This window comes from Protopterus annectens, chromosome 9.part0, assembly GCF_019279795.1.
Source record: "Protopterus annectens isolate FY-2018-M chromosome 9.part0, PAN1.0, whole genome shotgun sequence".
Lineage (NCBI taxonomy): Eukaryota > Metazoa > Chordata > Ceratodontiformes > Protopteridae > Protopterus > Protopterus annectens.
In genome coordinates, this window is record NC_056743.1 from 1734834700 (window position 1) to 1734852993 (window position 18294).

Sequence of the window (18294 nt, forward strand, 5' to 3'; positions counted from 1 at the left end):
CAGAAACATCCCATGTGTGTGACATCCTTGTCACCACATAGTGCCTTCATTACTGGGTGTTGATGTGGATATAGTAGTGCTATGGGTCCCAGACCATACCCTTCCCTCCTACAATGCATCTTCACACCACAGAAAAAGGTGGGTCAGCCACGGAAAGTGTATCAGCCATGATGTGCAGCTATACAGGGTAAATACTGCCTACAAATAAAGATGCACATCTAGCTCACCCACTATCACATGTCTTCACACAGACCACCTACTATCACAACCAGCTCAACTATGGATACATTTGTGTCTGCCTCGCCCTGTGTCACACACCTGCACAAACACTGGGTGGCATCCATGGAGACACTCAGCTCAGGAGGGGACATTGTACCCATGTCAACCCTGTGGTCATCAACTATTTCACTGAAGCTGACAACAACCAAGGAGGACTGTGCCACTGCTGATGAGGCCACACTCTGGGTGGATGTGTCATCATGTGCCCTAGCCTATCTCCCCTCATCTCTCAATATTCCCCCACTAGGTCCTTACGTATCTCTGACATTAGCCTACTACACATATTCAAACCTAAGACTAAAATCGGCTACAGCCTCTACAGCTACAATCCTACCATATCATGGAACAAATTACCACTAGAAATCAGGTCCATAAAACATCCAAATTAATTCAAAACTGCCACTAGAGAGTCCCTCCAAACTCACTGGTCCTGTCACTGCACTCATCCTCCCTGATCTAGCCCATTTACTCATATGTAATCACCAAAACTTCAAACCTTTTTAGCTTGTAATCCTCTTCAAAATATCACTCTTCTCCATCTCTTACCTCCATTCTAATGTCACATATCTCATGAAATAACTACATATACTAAGAAATATTTTCACTGTTTATTGAAAATGTTTGTATCAAATAATTTTTCTTATGTATGTTTATTATGTCTTTTTATTCCAATATGTTTCTGATAAAATGTATTTCATTGTAAGTATACATTATAACCCGGTGGCACTGTTAACACTAAAATTGTAAAACTGTGGAGCTTTTCTCCCGGGCCTCTGCTGAAAAAGGGCTACTTAGCTCAGTCAGACTAACACATTCAACAAATGTAAAATATTCCTGTCATTGAGAATCTTTCTTGATCCGGGAGGCAGATTCCACAGGCAGAGGTGCTGGGTCCATAGAAGGTAGTGGGGATGTAGTCATCATATTGCCGAAGTCTACTACTGACACCATGACCTCTGATTGAGATGGGCTTTGACTGACGATACCATCAGAGCCAGATAGTGCCCTGATATCAGGTAGGCCTATATCTATAGTGAAGAACCCTGATTACATAGTACCTGTGAAAACAACAAGAAACCAAATTTGTGTAAGAACCCTTCACTAACACCCATAGCCCAGTGAAACTAGTCCTACAACTCAGAGAGCTACAAAAGAGTAATATTTAACATACCTTAGGCTGACAGCCTTTGGACCAGTAGTCCCAAAGCTCCTGTTAAACAAAAAAGCCATGTTTGTATATTCTGCCATTTTGGATTGCAGTAGTAATGCAGATAGTAACCAATGTTGAGATATACACACCTGGACCATCACCAGCAGGTATGTATAGTGCCATATATAACTCAGCATCAGACTTCTCAACTGCCCCTATTTTGTAGCACCCCTGATGTTTCTCAAAGTTTTATTCCACTCATCCCAAAACTGGAAATCATTTTGAGATTTTCTACGATAATATTGCCAATATTTAAAAATTTTCCTAATTTGGGGTCTTTTCCTTAGTTATTTCAAATTCTGTTGGTAAAAGTTGCTGAGAGTTGTAATTGGCACTGATCTCTACAGCAGCACCAGGGATATCAGACTGTCTTGACCCCCATGCAGGGATGTCAGAAACTCCTTTATTTCTGTCTATACCTGGACCCCCCTTGGCCCTCCACTTCTGTGCATCATCATCATCATTCCTGATATGTGCAGCAGTGATTGTGTTAGAGGCTATTCTTTCCACTTGGTTATATAGCTCAAGTTTTGGCCACTGACAGCACTGATACCATATATAATATCCCACCAGACAGATGCACAGATGGCCCAGAAAGCTTTTTCTTTTTTATTACTAAAATGAGAAGAAGGAGGGTCAGAGGCAGAGCACAGAAGCGGGACCTGACTGCCTGCAGCAGACTATCTATCTACATGGCTGGTCTACCAGGAATAGGATCAGATGTTATTTTGGGTACAGACAAGTGGCATGGCATCCTGCAGTTTTGCAGATTTTTTTTTTTTTAATTTTATTTTTTTGATTTTCAGTTGAAGAGCTGAAGGGGTGGAGTGCTAGCCCATGATACTGGCATAAGGCACTGGTTGAGCCAGCTAAGCTTCTGCTACCCACACATACTTCTTCAATGCATGTAGAGGCAATATATGTGTTGTCATTCCAGATGTTTCATTGAAATTCATCATGTGTGTCAAAGTAACACGAGGAACACCTAAAACACACATATGGATGTATGTGGGACAGTGTATGGCTTCTGTATGTGCATAGAACACATAGCTTAATGGCTCCATGGCTCCATGTACTTTTTGAAGTACCACAACATTTTTTAATGGCATTTTGGTACAGTCTTTGCCTGTGGAGGTGGCATTGGCCACCACAGAATATAACTGCTAGGGTTTAGCAATCTTCCTGTCAGTGACATACTCACTGCTCCAATCTCGTTCAGTATATCTGGGGCCAGAGCACAATCACCTCTCATAAGACAAAGGAATGTGTGTATACATCCAGCAGAAAGTCATAGGCCTACAATATGATCTCTTGAAAGATGCCAATGCTGTTACCTTAGACTGTGCACAGACACCCCCCCCCTATGTGAGTAGAAGCATAACTAGGGTGGGGAGAGGGGGGCAGATGGCCTAGACGCAAGGTGTTAGGGTGTATGATTGTTAGATCCAATTGTTTGTTTTCTTTTGCTCGTCACATAAATGTGAATGCAGGACACAGAGGACCTGGCACCAATTTCTTCCTTCAATAGCAGCTGCCCATTCTGAAACTGAATCATTATCATTGAATTATCCCCATTACTTATCTTCAAAAACTAATTCAAAATAAGCCTGTGAATAAATTATAACAGTAAAGAAATGGAGAAGAGTACCTGAAGAGTACCTGAATTCACTGGAGAAGATAAACTACATAACCTAGCTTGCTTGAGACACGCAAATCCTGAAGATTTTGTAAGGTAGGTGCCAGCAAGAGAAGTGCTGCATCAAGGTCGGACTTTTCATTTGATTGCAAAGTTTACTTGATTCATTGTGTTCTTCAAGTTATTTCCTTTGCTTTGCACCTTTCTGCTATGAAGCTTTATAGTGATAAGACATTTAGCATGTTTAAATAAAATAAAATAATGGAAAATGAGTTAGAGGTATTCTGAGGAACTGCATTTGAAAAGTCTATGTCTAACCCCTATGATGCTGCATGCATCATCTCCCATCCTTTTTCCTGTGAATCAGTCCTGATTCCTGGGTCAGGTTCATGCCAGAATATTTATTTTTGGACACATCTGATGAAAAAAAAATGTCACAAAGATATGCCCAGAAGTAGAAATTGGGGGGAGGAGCTCCAATTTGGAGACAAGACATTTTTTCTTGTTCTCACATAGAATGTGAGGACATTAGGATCTGATGTTTTGCCTCCTTAGCAGAGAAAAGAGAAGAAGCAGATGAAAATTGACACTTTTTTTGCTCCTCACCCTAGTGTTAAGGGGTGCCAAATGGGGAGGGGGCACCAAATGAGCTAGTTATGACTCTGTATCCAGGTATGTATGTGGACCTTCCCCATTCTACCTCATACTAAAGAAAGTAGCACTGGCCAGACCTACAATGCCCTAGCACAGATCTGGGAAGACAGTGCCCTAAGCCATTACATTGGCCGCAGAGTGTACATTCACTACCCAGATTCCTGACTGAGGTTAGTGAGGTGTGGTCAATGAATAAAATTATTGTATCCATATCCTACAACTGACATGACCTACTAGTAAGCTCCTAAACTCCAGCAAGTTATTATTCTGGCAGCAATCCTGACAGTCACCAAAACCAAAGTCTAAAATTTCAATTAAGAAGTTATGTATAGAAAATTGCAATTGGTGTTTTTCTTTTTACACTCTTTTCACAAACTATTGGCCTGAATATAGCTTTGCTGTATTCAAGCCTAATTCCAGCTGTCCAGATGAACCAGATATACTTTTACTAATATGTATGTCATCAGTGGGGAAAAAAACAAGTAGAGAAGAACAATTATATATGAGCTTAAAGTATATTTGCATTATGTTTGCATATACATGAGAAAATACCTTTGTAACTGTCCAGAAAGTGCAGTCAAATGTCCAACAGTGCTTCCAGCTCTTCTTATTTGTATAATGGGAATTTCTGCTATATTACTTGGTAAAATACATAACACAATTATACTAACCCATTTTGATAAGGTAAGACATGCATTATGACAACCAGAGCAACAATGTTTTGTTGCTGACTTTACTGCTGGTGATGGTACTTGCAGTGGAGAAGAGTGAAGTGCAATAGCATAGACAGTGATCCTGGAAAGCAGGAACATTGCATGCTGCAGAGAGGAGGTGCTTTTATAACTCTCGATTACCTGTCCTCTGTTCCACTCTCCAGTCAATGCAAATGTGATAAAGTGTGCAAAACAATTGTCTTTGTTCCTGGTGTGCATGCCTCTGTTACTTTCACCCTTCTTGAGGTAGTACTGTAAACTGTTATTTTTATGGCAATAGAATATGATGCATGAAGAGGATGATGCCTTCTGGTAAGAAGAAATCTACAGAAGATATGAAATTCTAAGAAAAATAATAATATATTTAAGGAACATTGCACTTTGAAACACTGTGTGGACTACACAAAGAACACAGACTGAAGTATACCTTTTTAATATCTTGTTGTGAGTTTTTTGAGGTGTCAATAGCTGTTTAATTCCATGTATGTTATTCATCTCTTTACAATAAATGACTTCTAGATGAGTGATACTTTCAGACGTTATCACAGCTCGTTCATAAAATGGTTAATCTGTGCATAGATAAAACAGTCCAGCTTTGTGCATGCTAGGCACCTAATGAATATTGTTTTCAGTTACAGGATGAGACACCATTAGCCATAATTTCATATATCGGACTCACATTTTCAGTCATCTGCTTGGTTATTTCAGTTTTGACATTTTGGCTGTGTCATTCTATTAAAAATGCCACTACAGCACAACTCCTCAACCTTTGTGCCAGCCTACTTGTGGCAGATGTTATATTCCTTTTTGGCATTTCTAGGACAAGCAATAAGGTACAGTTATGAATTTTCAGACTTTGTTAATGCTTGTTAAATATTTTAACATGAACTCCTTAATGAAGTAAGAGTAAAAAGTACTAGTAACTTTGAGTTGTAGTTTATGCATAAGAATTATTTATGAATCTGATGTATAAAATGCCAGCATGTCTTGAGGGTCTTCATCAGCATTAACATGGGTTATATTTCAGGTTGAATTATGTATCCTTTATGTAGGCTGCAAAAACTAAGCAGCTAATATTTTGATAGCCTGTGACAACATTGATTAGGAAGGTATTGTTGTAGTCAGAAAAGTGAGACTTCCAAAATAAAGTTTTATAGTGAATTATGGTGAAACGGGTTTGGCCAAATAATTTATTATTTCCGTCCATTCATCCATTTGCAACCCCTTTTTCCCATTTTTGCATATGAGAATTGGGTGTCACTTCAGCAGTGACAATCATCTACAGCCAAGGTTTACAATGCCAGGTGGCTAAGCCTACCAGTATAGTCTTTCCACACCACACAGTTTCACACACACTCACAACTATGACCAATTTAGAGTGTCCAGTCCACCTACTCCATGTCTTTGGAATGGTGGAGGAAACAGAGCACAGGGAGGAAATACAGTCTTTGCACAGAAGGCACCCAGCCTAGAATCGAACAAATTAACCTCTTCATGTCAGGCAACAAAGGTATCTGTTGTGCCCCTGTGCCACCCTTAATTAGTTTATTATTTTTTTTTCAACAAAAGCAATAAATAAAATAAATAAATGTATGTATTTATTCCTTTTATTTTCCAGGAAAGCCTGACAAGGCACACAATCCATTTTCAGTAGAGGCCTGGGAGAAAGGCTACATTGTACTAGTACCAGTAACAGAAATAATGACACTGACACTTAAAAGGCAATAATATACAATAGTCTTTATAACAATTTTTAAAAGAGGGTGAACTGCATTTCAATCTGGTAAAGTATACTGACAGCCATACTGTTGCTATTTTCAACAGAAAGCAATATGTCTCACAAGCAGTGTAGCAGCGAGAGAGCTAGAGTTAAGAAACAGAAGGCAAGCATAACTGAGGTGAAAAAGTGTAACAAAAGGGGTGAAAGAAAGTGAGGCATGCTACAGGTAAGAGGAGGATATAGATGGAGTTGAGCAAGGATGAGTTTGAATAAGAGTGATATGGTAATCTAGCACAGCACATATGCCAAGCCAGGAGTTGAGTAAGTGAGATTTTAGCTGTAGTTTGAATGACTTTAGTGAGCAAACCTATCTCACTATTAGGGGGATGGAGGCCCAGGGTTTTGATACTGGATGGGAATAGAGGGAAGACATTTTTTGACAAAAGAGCGCAAGCTTCTTGGTGGGTTGTATGGTTGTACAAAATTGGCTAGAGATGGACCTTCATTTGGTTTGTTTATTAGATTGTGGAAAAAAAAGGAGATGGGACTGTGTGAGTTGGTGAGGTATTTCAAGCCAGTCGAGGTCTCTGATGGCCAAACAGTGATGTACTCTATGGGGGAGGTTGCCTGCAAATTTTGCAACCTTGTTGTAACATTGCTCAAGTCTGTTTGTTTGGCTGCTAACTGAATTTTAAATCAACTGAGCCCCTGATATTTATGAAATGCATTTCTTTTAAAGTGCTATTAATGTCCCCTCAAATGTGAAATAATTGGCTTCTTACCTGTTATGCTGCTGTCTCTCAAGTTTGCACAATTTGTGAAAACTCAGTGAGTTTTTGACTTTAACATGCTAGAGACAATAGGCTTTCCCAAGATGGTCTTTACTATAGAGTTACTAGACTATTGACCCAATGGTCTTTACAAGCCTAGCCATTAAATCCCAAAATCATATTCAATGACAGATATCATCTATGACCAAGATTTGTCCAGCAAGGACTACCCATGTCCAGGAGAAAAGAAGGAATAATCGCTTGCAAAAATTTACAGTTTTCCAAACAGTCATCTGGACTGTGCTTAAACAGAGCCGTGGAGGTGCTCTGCTTGACCAAGATTGTAAGCCTATTCCACAGGAGTGGCAACCTCTGAGACATGTATCTGTCTCTCCAGCATGTCTTATTTATGTCACAGACTAGATTGAGGTCTGTGGAACAGGTGACTCTAGTCCCATTTGACTTATGGGTGTGCAGCATTTTCATAAGATCTGGGTCAGAGATAGCCCCATAAGCCATACAGTAGTCACTTCTAAGAAGTCTATATGATACTGACCACAGTGACAGCTGCCTCAAGTCTGTCTGTAGAAGGCATGTTTTGGAGACCCTGATTTTTCTTAGTTAAAAATCTCTGAGGTCTCTCAAGTTTCTGCAGGTGTCTGGTACAGTGCATACAAAAGGGAGCATTATATTTAATAATAATCCTAATGAGGGACGAGTATGGAGAGCTATAACCACTTTTGCTCTTGAGGGAGGCAATGTCTGCTAATCAGGTGAGTGATGTATAATGCCTTCCTCGCCACAGTAGACACATGGTGTTCAAAGTTGAGGTTGCAGTCGACTTGTGCTCCCAGGTCTCTCAATACAGAATTAGTGATTAGGGTATTCTTGGTTATTTTATAATAGGTTCATAGGTTCATAGGTGTGTACTAGGCTAATGGCCCTGGAGCCTATATAAGTCTAGCCCAAGAAGATTCCCTGGCATCATGCTACCCAAAGTTAGTTCCCAGTGCCCCTGTCAAGCAAGGCCACTGAAGTGATCCCCAGGGTGAACTCCTATTGCCCACCCAATTATCATAATTTCTCTTATAGAGGGCCAGTGAAGTGCTCTGCTTGACGTGAATGGGAAGTTTGTTCCAGAGTATGGGAAGTCTCTGGGTTAGGAACCTGTCCCTCCAGCATGTTCTTGTTTATTGTGGTAATTAGGTTAAGGTCCCTGGAGCGTGTGGCACGGAGGTATTGGGATTTCTTTAGGTGTAGCTTATCTAGCAGCTCTGGGTCAGACAGGGCTTTGTAGGTCAAGCAGAGATTGCCTCTAAGTAGGTGATAAAAGACAGAGTATAGCTGGCATTTTTTGAGTCTGTCCATACAGGGCATGTGTCTAAGGCCTAAGATCCTCTTAGTGAGGTATTTTTGTAGTCTTTCCAGTTGTTGTAGATGTCTAATGAGGTACATACCATATGGGGAGTTGTATTCTATAATAGGTCTAATGAGAGATAAGCAGAGAGGGATTATGACTTCTTTCTTCCTGGTTGAGAAACCTTTTTTAATGAGATGTGCCACATAGAAGGACTTTCTGACTACAGTGGCAATGTGGTTATCAAAGAGGAGGTTGCTGTCAACCTCTGTCCCCAGGTCTCTCATCACACCTTCAGTGTTTAGTGGGCTATTGCCTATGTGGTAGTTCATGAGCACCAAATTTTTCCCAAAGGGAATGACAATGCACTTTTTGGCATTGAGCTTAAGACCATGGTTCTGGCATCAGTCATTGGTGTCAGTGAGGCCTTTTTGTAGAATATCTACATCAGTTGGAGAATAAATAATGGCTCCCAGTTTGTAATCATCTGTGAACTTGGTCACCCAGAGTCCTTTTGTGTTGGCTTGAACTTCAGAGAAGTAGATGTCAAACAGGAGAGGACCTAGTACCAATCCCTGTGTCAAGGATACTGTTTTTGCCAAAGGAAATGATGATGCATTTTTTAGCATTTGATTTAAAACCATGGCTTTGCCACCAGTCATTCCTCTATGCAAGCCCCTTTTGAAGAGCGGTATGTAAGCCACTTTTGAAGAGCACCTAAGTTGCAGTCACCCACAAACTTGGTTAGCCACAGCCCCTTTGTTTTGGCCTTGACATCTGAGAAGTATATGCCAAACAAGAGAGGGCACAGCACTGACCCTTGTGAGACCCCACTGGTGACAGGTCTGCTGGTGGAGGTGAAGTTTCCCACTTTGACTTAGTGTTGTCAATCTGTGAGCCAGTTTGCAACCAACCTGACAACATAGGAATTGATATTCAACTGGGTTAGTTTCTCAATGATGCTCAAATTTGGGAGTGTGTTGAAGGCCTTGTCCAAGTCAAGATAGGATGTGAGCAGAGCTTTGCCTTTGTCTGTGGCTCTGGTCACAATGTTGAGAAAGTCCACCAGGTTAAGCAGGCACAACCTACTCTTGACAAAACCAAACTAGGACTGATATAGGCTTTGGAAGTTACCTTTGTTCTTCTGTCTGAGATCCATGCTAATTCAGTCCATTACTTTACAGATCAAGCTGGTTAAATGTATGGGTCTATAGTTACTCACGTCTTTTGACAAGCTGCCCTTGCGGAGGGAGATAACGGCCACTGTTTGTTATTCAGTGGAGAGAAAGGCACTCAGACTGTGTTTGAATATGGAGCCTAGTGGAGTAGCTACCTGTTTAATAACATTAAGAACACAGCCCAGAATGCCACCTAGTCCCATGGAGTATGTGTTACTAGTCTTGGAAAGAGCAGTGATTACTTGCTCTGTGGTGATCCAAGGTGGAGGATATGTTGAAGACATGATCTGTGGTAAGCTGGGGGTGGAGATGGTGGTGATTTTTTTTCCAATCCTGTCTGCTTTGCAATTTCCAATGTGTCAGGATATGCAATACCATCCACAATTAGTTCAACACACATCTGAGATCTAGCTATTATAGGTTCATAGGTTCATAGGTTCATACTAGGCTATCTGCCCAAGGGCATTTATAAGCCTAGCCCATAGTTATGTGGCTTTCGCCACCCCTTTAGTTTGAATAAAAACTATGCCTATCATTTTGCTGTGCCTCTGTCAAGCAGTGACACTGAAGTGATCCCTGGGGTATATCTGCAATCTCCCATCCATTGGTCAAGATTCCTCTTGAACAAGGCCAGAGAGGTGCTCTGCCTCACATGTACCGGGATTTTGTTCCACAGCATAGGGAGTCTCTGGGTGATGAATCTGTCCCTCCAGCACGTTCTATTTATAACCGTGTCAAGGTTTAAGTCTCCGCCCTTGTGGTTCTGAGGGATCTAGATTTTTGAGGTGAAGCATATTCATCAAATCTGGGTTTGACATGGCCTTATATGTCAGGCACAGGTCACCTCTGAGCAAGCGGTATGAGACTGAATAGAGCTGGAGTTCTTTCAGTCGGGCAGCATAAGACATATTTTTGAGACCCTTTATCCTTTTGGTGAGGAACTTTTGGGGCCTTTCAAGCTGCAGCAGGTGTCTGGTCAGATACATTCCGAACGGGCATTGTACTCAATCATAGGTCTAATGAGTGATGAGTACAGGGTGACGATGACCTCCCTTGATCTAGATGTGAATCCCTTCATGATCAGGTGGGCGATATAGAAGGTTTTCCTAACTACTTTAGCAACATGAGTGTCAAACGAAAGGCTACTGTCAACCTGGGTCCCCAGATCCCTGATGACTTTTTCTGTGCTCAGTGGATTGCCATCTATATGGTAGCTAGGGGTAACCTTGTTTTTCCTGAAGGGTATGACTATGCATTTTTTGGCGTTTAACTTCAGGCCATGGCTCTGGCACCAGTTATCCGTTTCTGTGAGGCCCTTCTGGAGGATATCTGTGTCAGATGTGTTTTCGACTATGGCTTCAGTTTGCAGTCATCTGCAAACTTTGTCAGCCATAACCCTCCTGTGTTTGCTTGTACTTCAGAAAAGTAGATGCTGAACAAGAGTGGACCCAGGACTGAGCCCTGTGGGACACCACTTGTGACAGGCTTTGAGTCTGACATGGCTCCAGCAACTCTGACCCTGTGGGTTCTGTCACTTAGCCAGTTTGCAACCCATCTTGTGATGTATGGGTTTACATTCAAGCTGATGAGTTTTTCGATGATACCTGAGTGGGGTATTGTGTCGAAGGCCTTTGCCAGGTCGAGGTAGGCTGTATGGACTGCCTTTCCCTCATCAAAAGCCTTGGTGACAGTCTCGAAAAAGTCAACCAAGTTTAAGAGGTAGGATCTGCCTTTGACAAAGCCAAACTGGGTTGGATCCAAAGTCTGCAAGTTCCCTATGTCTTTATTTATGAGTTCCATTATGATCCTCTCCATGGCTTTGCAGATAAGGCTTGTCAAGCTAATGGGGCGGTAATTTCCAGGGTCTGTGGAGGCACCGCCCTTATGAAGTGGGACCACAGTCGCCGTGCGCCACTCCTTGGGTACGTATCCTGAGGTGAGGCTAAGATTAAACAGCTGTCCTAACTGTGGGTTTAATTCCTCATTGAGTTCGTGAAGCACACAGCCGGGGACACCATCCGGTCCCATGGATGCTGTGTTTTTTGCCTTAGTGAGGGCAGTTCTCACCTGGGCGTTGGAGATGTTTGGGGGCTACAATCCTCTGGAATAGATATCTCTCCTTTTGGGGGGGAGGGGGGGGAGAAGTTTGCACTGAACCTGTCAGCCAGTATGTTGGCAATGTGTGTAGGCTCAGTAATTTTCACATAATTTTGAACTAATTCTGAGCATATCTGGGAGTTTCCTCCTAGGTTTCTAACATAGCTAAAGAAGGCCTTATGATTCTCTTTAGAGTCCTTGGCGATTTTTCTCTCAAAATTTGCCTTGGATGATTTTATGAGAGCTCTTAGTTTTTTACTTATAATGATCAAAGGTGTCTTACCTTTCAAGGATTTTGCTCTATCTTGTAATAGCTTCCTCCTTTTGTTGTAGAGCTTGTTTATGGATGGGGTCCACCAGACTGAACGCTTGCCTTTGGTACAGAGAGTCTTAGTTTTGTTTGGGATTGCCTGATCCATGCAGTCCTGTAGGTGCTGGTAGAAGGCATTTGTAAGTGATTCAGCAGTTTGAGTAATGTTTACCACTGGCTCAGGGGCCTTAAAGGAGACCACACTAGTTTTTAGAAGTGTGAAATCAGCTTTTGAGAAGTTTTTCACTGTGGTCTTTTTGTTTCAGGTGGGGGGATGAGGACCTCCAGCGAGATTAGTTTATGATCTGATCTCACTAGTGAGGGGTATACTTCGGTGTTGAACATTTTGATCCCATGTTCGTGATGATGAGATCAAGTATGTTTTCTCCTCTTGTGGGGATGGTGACTAGTTGTTCCATGGCATTTGAGTTTATGAACTCCAGGAATCTTTGGGTTAGAGTGTTCGGGCTTGAGTAGTGTTCCCAGTCTATATTAGGGTAGTTGAAGTCACCTAGTATGATGGTGTTTGGAGATACATTTATCCCCTCCAATGTTTTCAGGAAGGCCATGTGAGGGTCCTGAGTTTGAGAGGGTGGCCTGTAACATGCTACAAATTGCAGAGCAGTCTTGCCTATGGTTAATTGCACCTGGATGGTCTCCGATGCATCGTGCGTTGCCACCAACCTTGAGGTGTGGGTGTCCTTTATGAATATGGACACCCCCCTCCTTTCTTGGTGTTGTCCGGATTTTGGGGCCGGAACGCATGATATGAGGTGAAACCTGTTAGTGCTGGGGTGCTCTCAGGAGCCTTGAACCAGGTTTCTGTCACAGCACAGACATCGATGTTCTCCATATTGAGAAGGGCCTCGAGTGCGTGCATCTTGAGATTGAGACTTCTGGCATTGAGCAGCATTACCCTTAGTTTTTCCTTTTGGTGTTCTAGGGTGGTAGGTTTAGAATTTGAGCCTTGCCTAAAAAGGCACTATGGGGTGGCAAGAGCCTTTGCCAATATCCGGAAGCCCAGGGTGACAGGTGCAAGCCGTCCCTTGAAGCAGCGTGGCTTGTCCAGCATGTCATCCCAGGCAGACAGACATTGGATCCCCTTTGAATGACACCAGAATTTAAGCCAATTATTAAAGCTGATCATCTTATCACTGTATTGTGGCATCATTCTAGGTGAAGATAGGATACTGCTCAAGGTCAGGGTCATACCTGCCTGGGCTACATAATCAGAGAGCTCCTCGATGTCCCTTTTCATGTAGTCCAAGGAGGTACATCTCAGGTTGTTGACACCAGCGTGGACAATGACTGAGTCGTACTTGTACCTGCTGTTGAGAGACCTGAGTGCTTGCGTTATGTGGCGGATTCTAGCGCCCGACAGGCAGCTTACTGTGACCTTCTCTTTACTCAGTCTGGTGAGCGGGACGTCAGTGTGTCTGACTATGGAATCACCAATGACAAGTGTGTCTGGCATTTTGTTTGGCCTTAAGGGCTGTGACTGTTTGACACTCTGACTGTGTGGTCTATGTGTTGCATGTGTTGGGTCGTGAGGTGGTAGTTGTTTGCGTGTCTGCTTTGGTGGCCTCTGCTGTTTTGGGAAATTTTTGATCAGATCCTCCGAGTATGTCTTTGTGTGAGTATGTGTATGATTTGAAGTTGTGATGGTACCATGTGTGACTGGGTATGTATTGTGTGTGGTTACCTTCTCCTCCTGTCTGGTCTTGCCAGTCCTATGTTGAGAGAGCTCAGCCTCCAGTTTGGCCGTATAGTTGCATCTCTCGCATGTATTTGTGTTTTGTGGGAGAAGGAGAGGATTGTCTGTGTACATGAGGCAATTGTAACATTGCCTCAATATTCCCAGGTTCACCAGTTGAGCTGGAGAGGACACTAGCAACTGATCCCTCGACATACTAGAAGTAGTAGATAAAGAGACTTTCAACGGACTCCGGGGGAAGTGGGTTTTAGGCTGGTGGGGTACTATCTATAATAAGAGTGCTTTATCAAGGTGCAAGTACTGTAGGAGTAAGTGCTAGGCTTTACAGATAGAGGAATAGTCTACTTGGGAATCAAGTAGAGATGAACTTTTCAGTTATAGGAAATGCTGGTTAGATCAGCAGTACAGCTCGAGGAAGGTAGTTCTAAGGGAAAATTGGAAGAGTGGAATTTAGATGGGCCAAATAGTTTAACCTTGTTTAACCGCCGCTGCTCTTGTGTGCAACAGTGAACTCCAGCTAAATCAAGGCAGCGTTTAGCGTGTTTTATAGCAGGGGCTGAAGGGAGCTAGGAATTGGCCCAAACGACCAATGGACTACTAGTTTCTGGCTGAAACTTCACCAAATCAGACAAAAGGCGCTCAGTGCTTCCCACTCCCACTGGTAAGCAAAGAAACTTCCCTCCTTCCTAATAAGGCAATGGATCAGTAACAGGAACTAAAACAAAGCCCAGGGATCAGCAACTCTGAAACTGGACTACTCTAGTTCAGTAAGGCGGAAAACAAGAGATATTTTTGTTTTATTACAGAGACAAGGAAAAACAGACAGTAAATGCTATAAATGCTGTAAATCGGCTAGCGACTTTAGTGTGTAGCCTACAGAAACAATTTGCAACAATTAGTAACTTAAAGTGCAATAAACAGTGTAAAATGCAGAAATCACTTAAAGTAGCAGTAAAACAGGTGAAATGCAGTCGCTAGCTTAAATAACAGTGGGAAAGCCAAAAAAATATTTATATCTGGTAGAAAGTCACTCTTTTAGCTCTCTGCTGCTTGGATCACTCTGCAGGCCACCACGAGGATCTGTGCTGAGTTGGTACAAGCTGGAAAACGTGTGTTTAGCGTGTTTTATAGCAGGGGGCTGAAAGGAGCTAGGAAATGGCCCAAAACGACCAATGGACTACTAGTTTCTGGCTGAAACTTCACCAAATCGGACAGAAAGGCTGCTCAGTGCCTCCCACTCCCACTGGTAAGCAAAGAAACTTCCCTCCTCCCTAATAAGGCAATGGATCAAGTAACAGGAACTAAAAACAAAGCCCAGGGATCAGCAACTCTGAAACTGGACTACTCTAGTTCAGTAAGGCGGGAAAACAAGAGATGTTTTTGTTTTATTACAGAGACAAGGAAAAAAACAGACAGTAAATGCTATAAATGCTGTAAATCGGCTAGCACACTTTAGTGTGTAGCCTACAGAAACAATTTGCAACAATTAGTAACTTAAAGTGCAATAAACAGTGTAAAATGCAGAAAGCACTTAAAGTAGCAGTAAAACATGCGAAATGCAGTCGCTAGCTTAATAACTGTGGGAAAGCCACAAAAAATACTTATATCTGGTAGAAAGTCACTCTTTTAGCTCTCTGCTGCTTGGATCACTCTGCAGGCCACCATAAGGATCTGTGCTGAGTTGGTACAAGCTGGAAAACGCGTGTTTAGCATGTTTTATAGCAGGGGGCTGAAAGGAGATAGGAATTGGCCCAAAACGACCAATGGACTACTAGTTTCTGGCTGAAACTTCACCAAATCGGACAGAAAGGCTGCTCAGTGCTTCCCACTCCCACTGGTAAGCAAAGAAACTTCCCTCCTCCCTAATAAGGCAATGGATCAAGAAACAGGAACTAAAAACCAAGCCCAGGGATCAGCAACTCTGAAACTGGACTACTCTAGTTCAGTAAGGCGGGAAAACAAGAGATTTTTTTGTTTTATTACAGAGACAAGGAAAAAAACAGACAGTAAATGCTATAAATGCTGTAAATCAGCTAGCACACTTTAGTGTGTAGCCTACATTAACAATTTGCAACAATTAGTAACTTAAAGTGCAATAAACAGTGTAAAATGCAGAAATCACTTAAAGTAGCAGTAAAACAGGCGAAATGCAGTCGCTAGCTTAATAACTGTGGGAAAGCCACAAAAAATACTTATATCTGGTAGAAAGTCACTCTTTTAGCTCTCTGCTGCTTGGATCACTCTGCAGGCCACCACGAGGATCTGTGCTGAGTTGGTACAAGCTGAAAAATGCGTGTTTAACGTGTTTTATAGCAGGGGGCTGAAAGGAGCTAGGAATTGGCCCAAAACGACCAATGGACTACTAGTTTCTGGCTGAAACTTCACCAAATCGGACAGAAAGGCTGCTCAGTGCTTCCCACTCCCACTGGTAAGCAAAGAAACTTCCCTCCTTCCTAATAAGGCAATGGATCAGTAACAGGAACTAAAAACAAAGCCCAGGGATCAGCAACTCTGAAACTGGACTACTCTAGTTCAGTAAGGCGGGAAAACAAGAGATTTTTTTTTTTTTTTTGTTTTTTTTTTTTTTTTTACAGAGACAAGGAAAAAAACAGACAGTAAATGCTATAAATGCTGTAAATCGGCTAGCGCACTTTTTGCAACTTGCAGGGGGCTGAAAGGAGCTAGGAATTGGCCCAAAATGACCAATGGACTACTAGTTTCTGGCTGAAACTTCACCAAATCGGACAAAAAGGCCGCTCAGTGCTTCCCACTCCCACTGGTAAGCAAAGAAACTTCCCTCCCTCCTAATAAGGCAATGGATCAGTAACAGGAACTAAAAACAAAGCCCAGGGATCAGCAACTCTGAAACTGGACTACTCTAGTTCAGTAAGGCGGGAAAACAAGAGATTTTTTTTTTTTTTGTTTTTTTAGAGACAAGGAGAAAAACAGACAGTAAATGCTATAAATGCTTTAAATCGGCTAGCGCACTTTAGTGTGTAGCCTACAGAAACAATTTGCAACAATTAGTAACTTTAAAGTGCAATAAACAGTGTAAAATGCAGAAATCACTTAAAGTAGCAGTAAAACAGGCGAAATGCAGTCGCTAGCTTAATAACAGTGGGAAAGCCACAAAAAATACTTATATCTGGTAGAAAGTCACTCTTTTAGCTCTCTGCTGCTTGGATCACTCTGCAGGCCACCACGAGGATCTGTGCTGAGTAGGTTGCAAACTTTGCTGAAGAAAGCCTTATGTTTATCCTTGGCTGGAGTTGCTAAACATTTCTCATAGTTGCTATTTGAGGAAGTTACAAGTTGCCTTATTTACTTGTTTAGGCTGAGGGGGTGGTCTTCCAGTTCTGGGTTCTTATTTTTGTATTTTTGGACAGCAGCTTCTTTCAATTACAATATAAACTAGTAATGACAGGCATCCACCAGCCTGTTTTATTTTTTTTTTTTATCTTGAGGATCTTTCTTTGATCCTATCAGGCACAGCTCTGTCTATACATTTGTGTAGATGTTTATACAGGGCATCAGTGTATACCTTAGTATATCCGTCAGTGCCCTATGTGGAAAATGGATCTTGGAAGTAGATTATACCATCCCTTAGTAGGGTAGAGTTAGCTTTGGTGAAGTTTTTTAGCCGGACTTCTCCTTTGGGTAGTTCTGGAGCTATTGCTGCTTCAAAGAAGACTGCTTTATGGTCAGATTTAAACAGTGCAGGCCCTACACATGAGGCATTGTATCGTTCACTCATATTGGTGAGGACCAAGTCTAGAATATTAGAGGCCCTTGTGGAGTGGTGCACTATTTGTTCCAGTGCATTTCAATTAAAAAAGTCCAGGAACTTTGGCCTTGTACAAATTTCCCAATTAATGTAGGAATAGTTGAAATTACACATGACTGGGGTGTATGGTTCTACTTCAATTGTCCCAAATAGTTCTAAATAGGCTGTGTGGGCTTTTTGGTTCAGAGAAGGGGGACCTATAACTGGTGATGACAAGAAGGGGTTCTTTGCCATACTAATTTGGACTTGGATTAATTCCTTAGAGTTTTCTTACCTAACCAGTCTACAGGCGTAATTATCTTCAATGAAGACAGATACTCCACCTTGTGTGGTTCCTACATCTTCAATTGATGGTCTGAAGGTGTGGAAGGCATTGTAGCTTTGCAAGGCCGGGATACTTACTGTGGCTTTGAACAAGGTTTCTATGACTGCACAGATATCAACATAGTCCAGAGAGAAGAGTGCTTCCAGAGAGTTTAGGGGAGGCAAGTGCCTTAGCCATCAACCAAAAGCCTACAGGTGCCAGGTGAAGTCCATCTCTGCCAAAGCAGCATGGTCTATCCACAATGTGATCCCACACTGACAGGAACTGGATCCCCTTAGAATGATACCAGAAACTTAGCCAATTATTTAAATAAATAATTTTGTGTTTATATTGTGGTATCATCCTAGGTGAGGGTAAAATGCTGTTCAAAGATAGGGACATGCCTGCCTGGGACAAATATTCAAGAGCTTAATCATGTCACTCTTAATATATTTCAGAGAGGTATGTCTCAAGTTGTTCATACCAACATGAACTCTGATGGTGTTATAACGGGACTTGTTGTTGAGACACTTGAATGCTTGGAGTTATAATGGGACTTGTTGAGACA

The 18294-nt window shown here is 42.1% G+C and overlaps 1 protein-coding gene across 1 annotated transcript in view; it reads left to right on the top strand.

Annotated features, from left to right (window-relative positions):
- LOC122812233 (adhesion G protein-coupled receptor E2-like) overlaps nucleotides 1-18294 on the top strand; it is a 1024993-nt gene that overhangs the window by 393420 nt on the left and 613279 nt on the right. The window contains exon 6 of the mRNA XM_044084590.1: nucleotides 5125-5325. Coding sequence (XP_043940525.1) covers nucleotides 5125-5325 — 201 coding nt within the window. The remainder of the gene's footprint in view (nucleotides 1-5124; nucleotides 5326-18294) is intronic.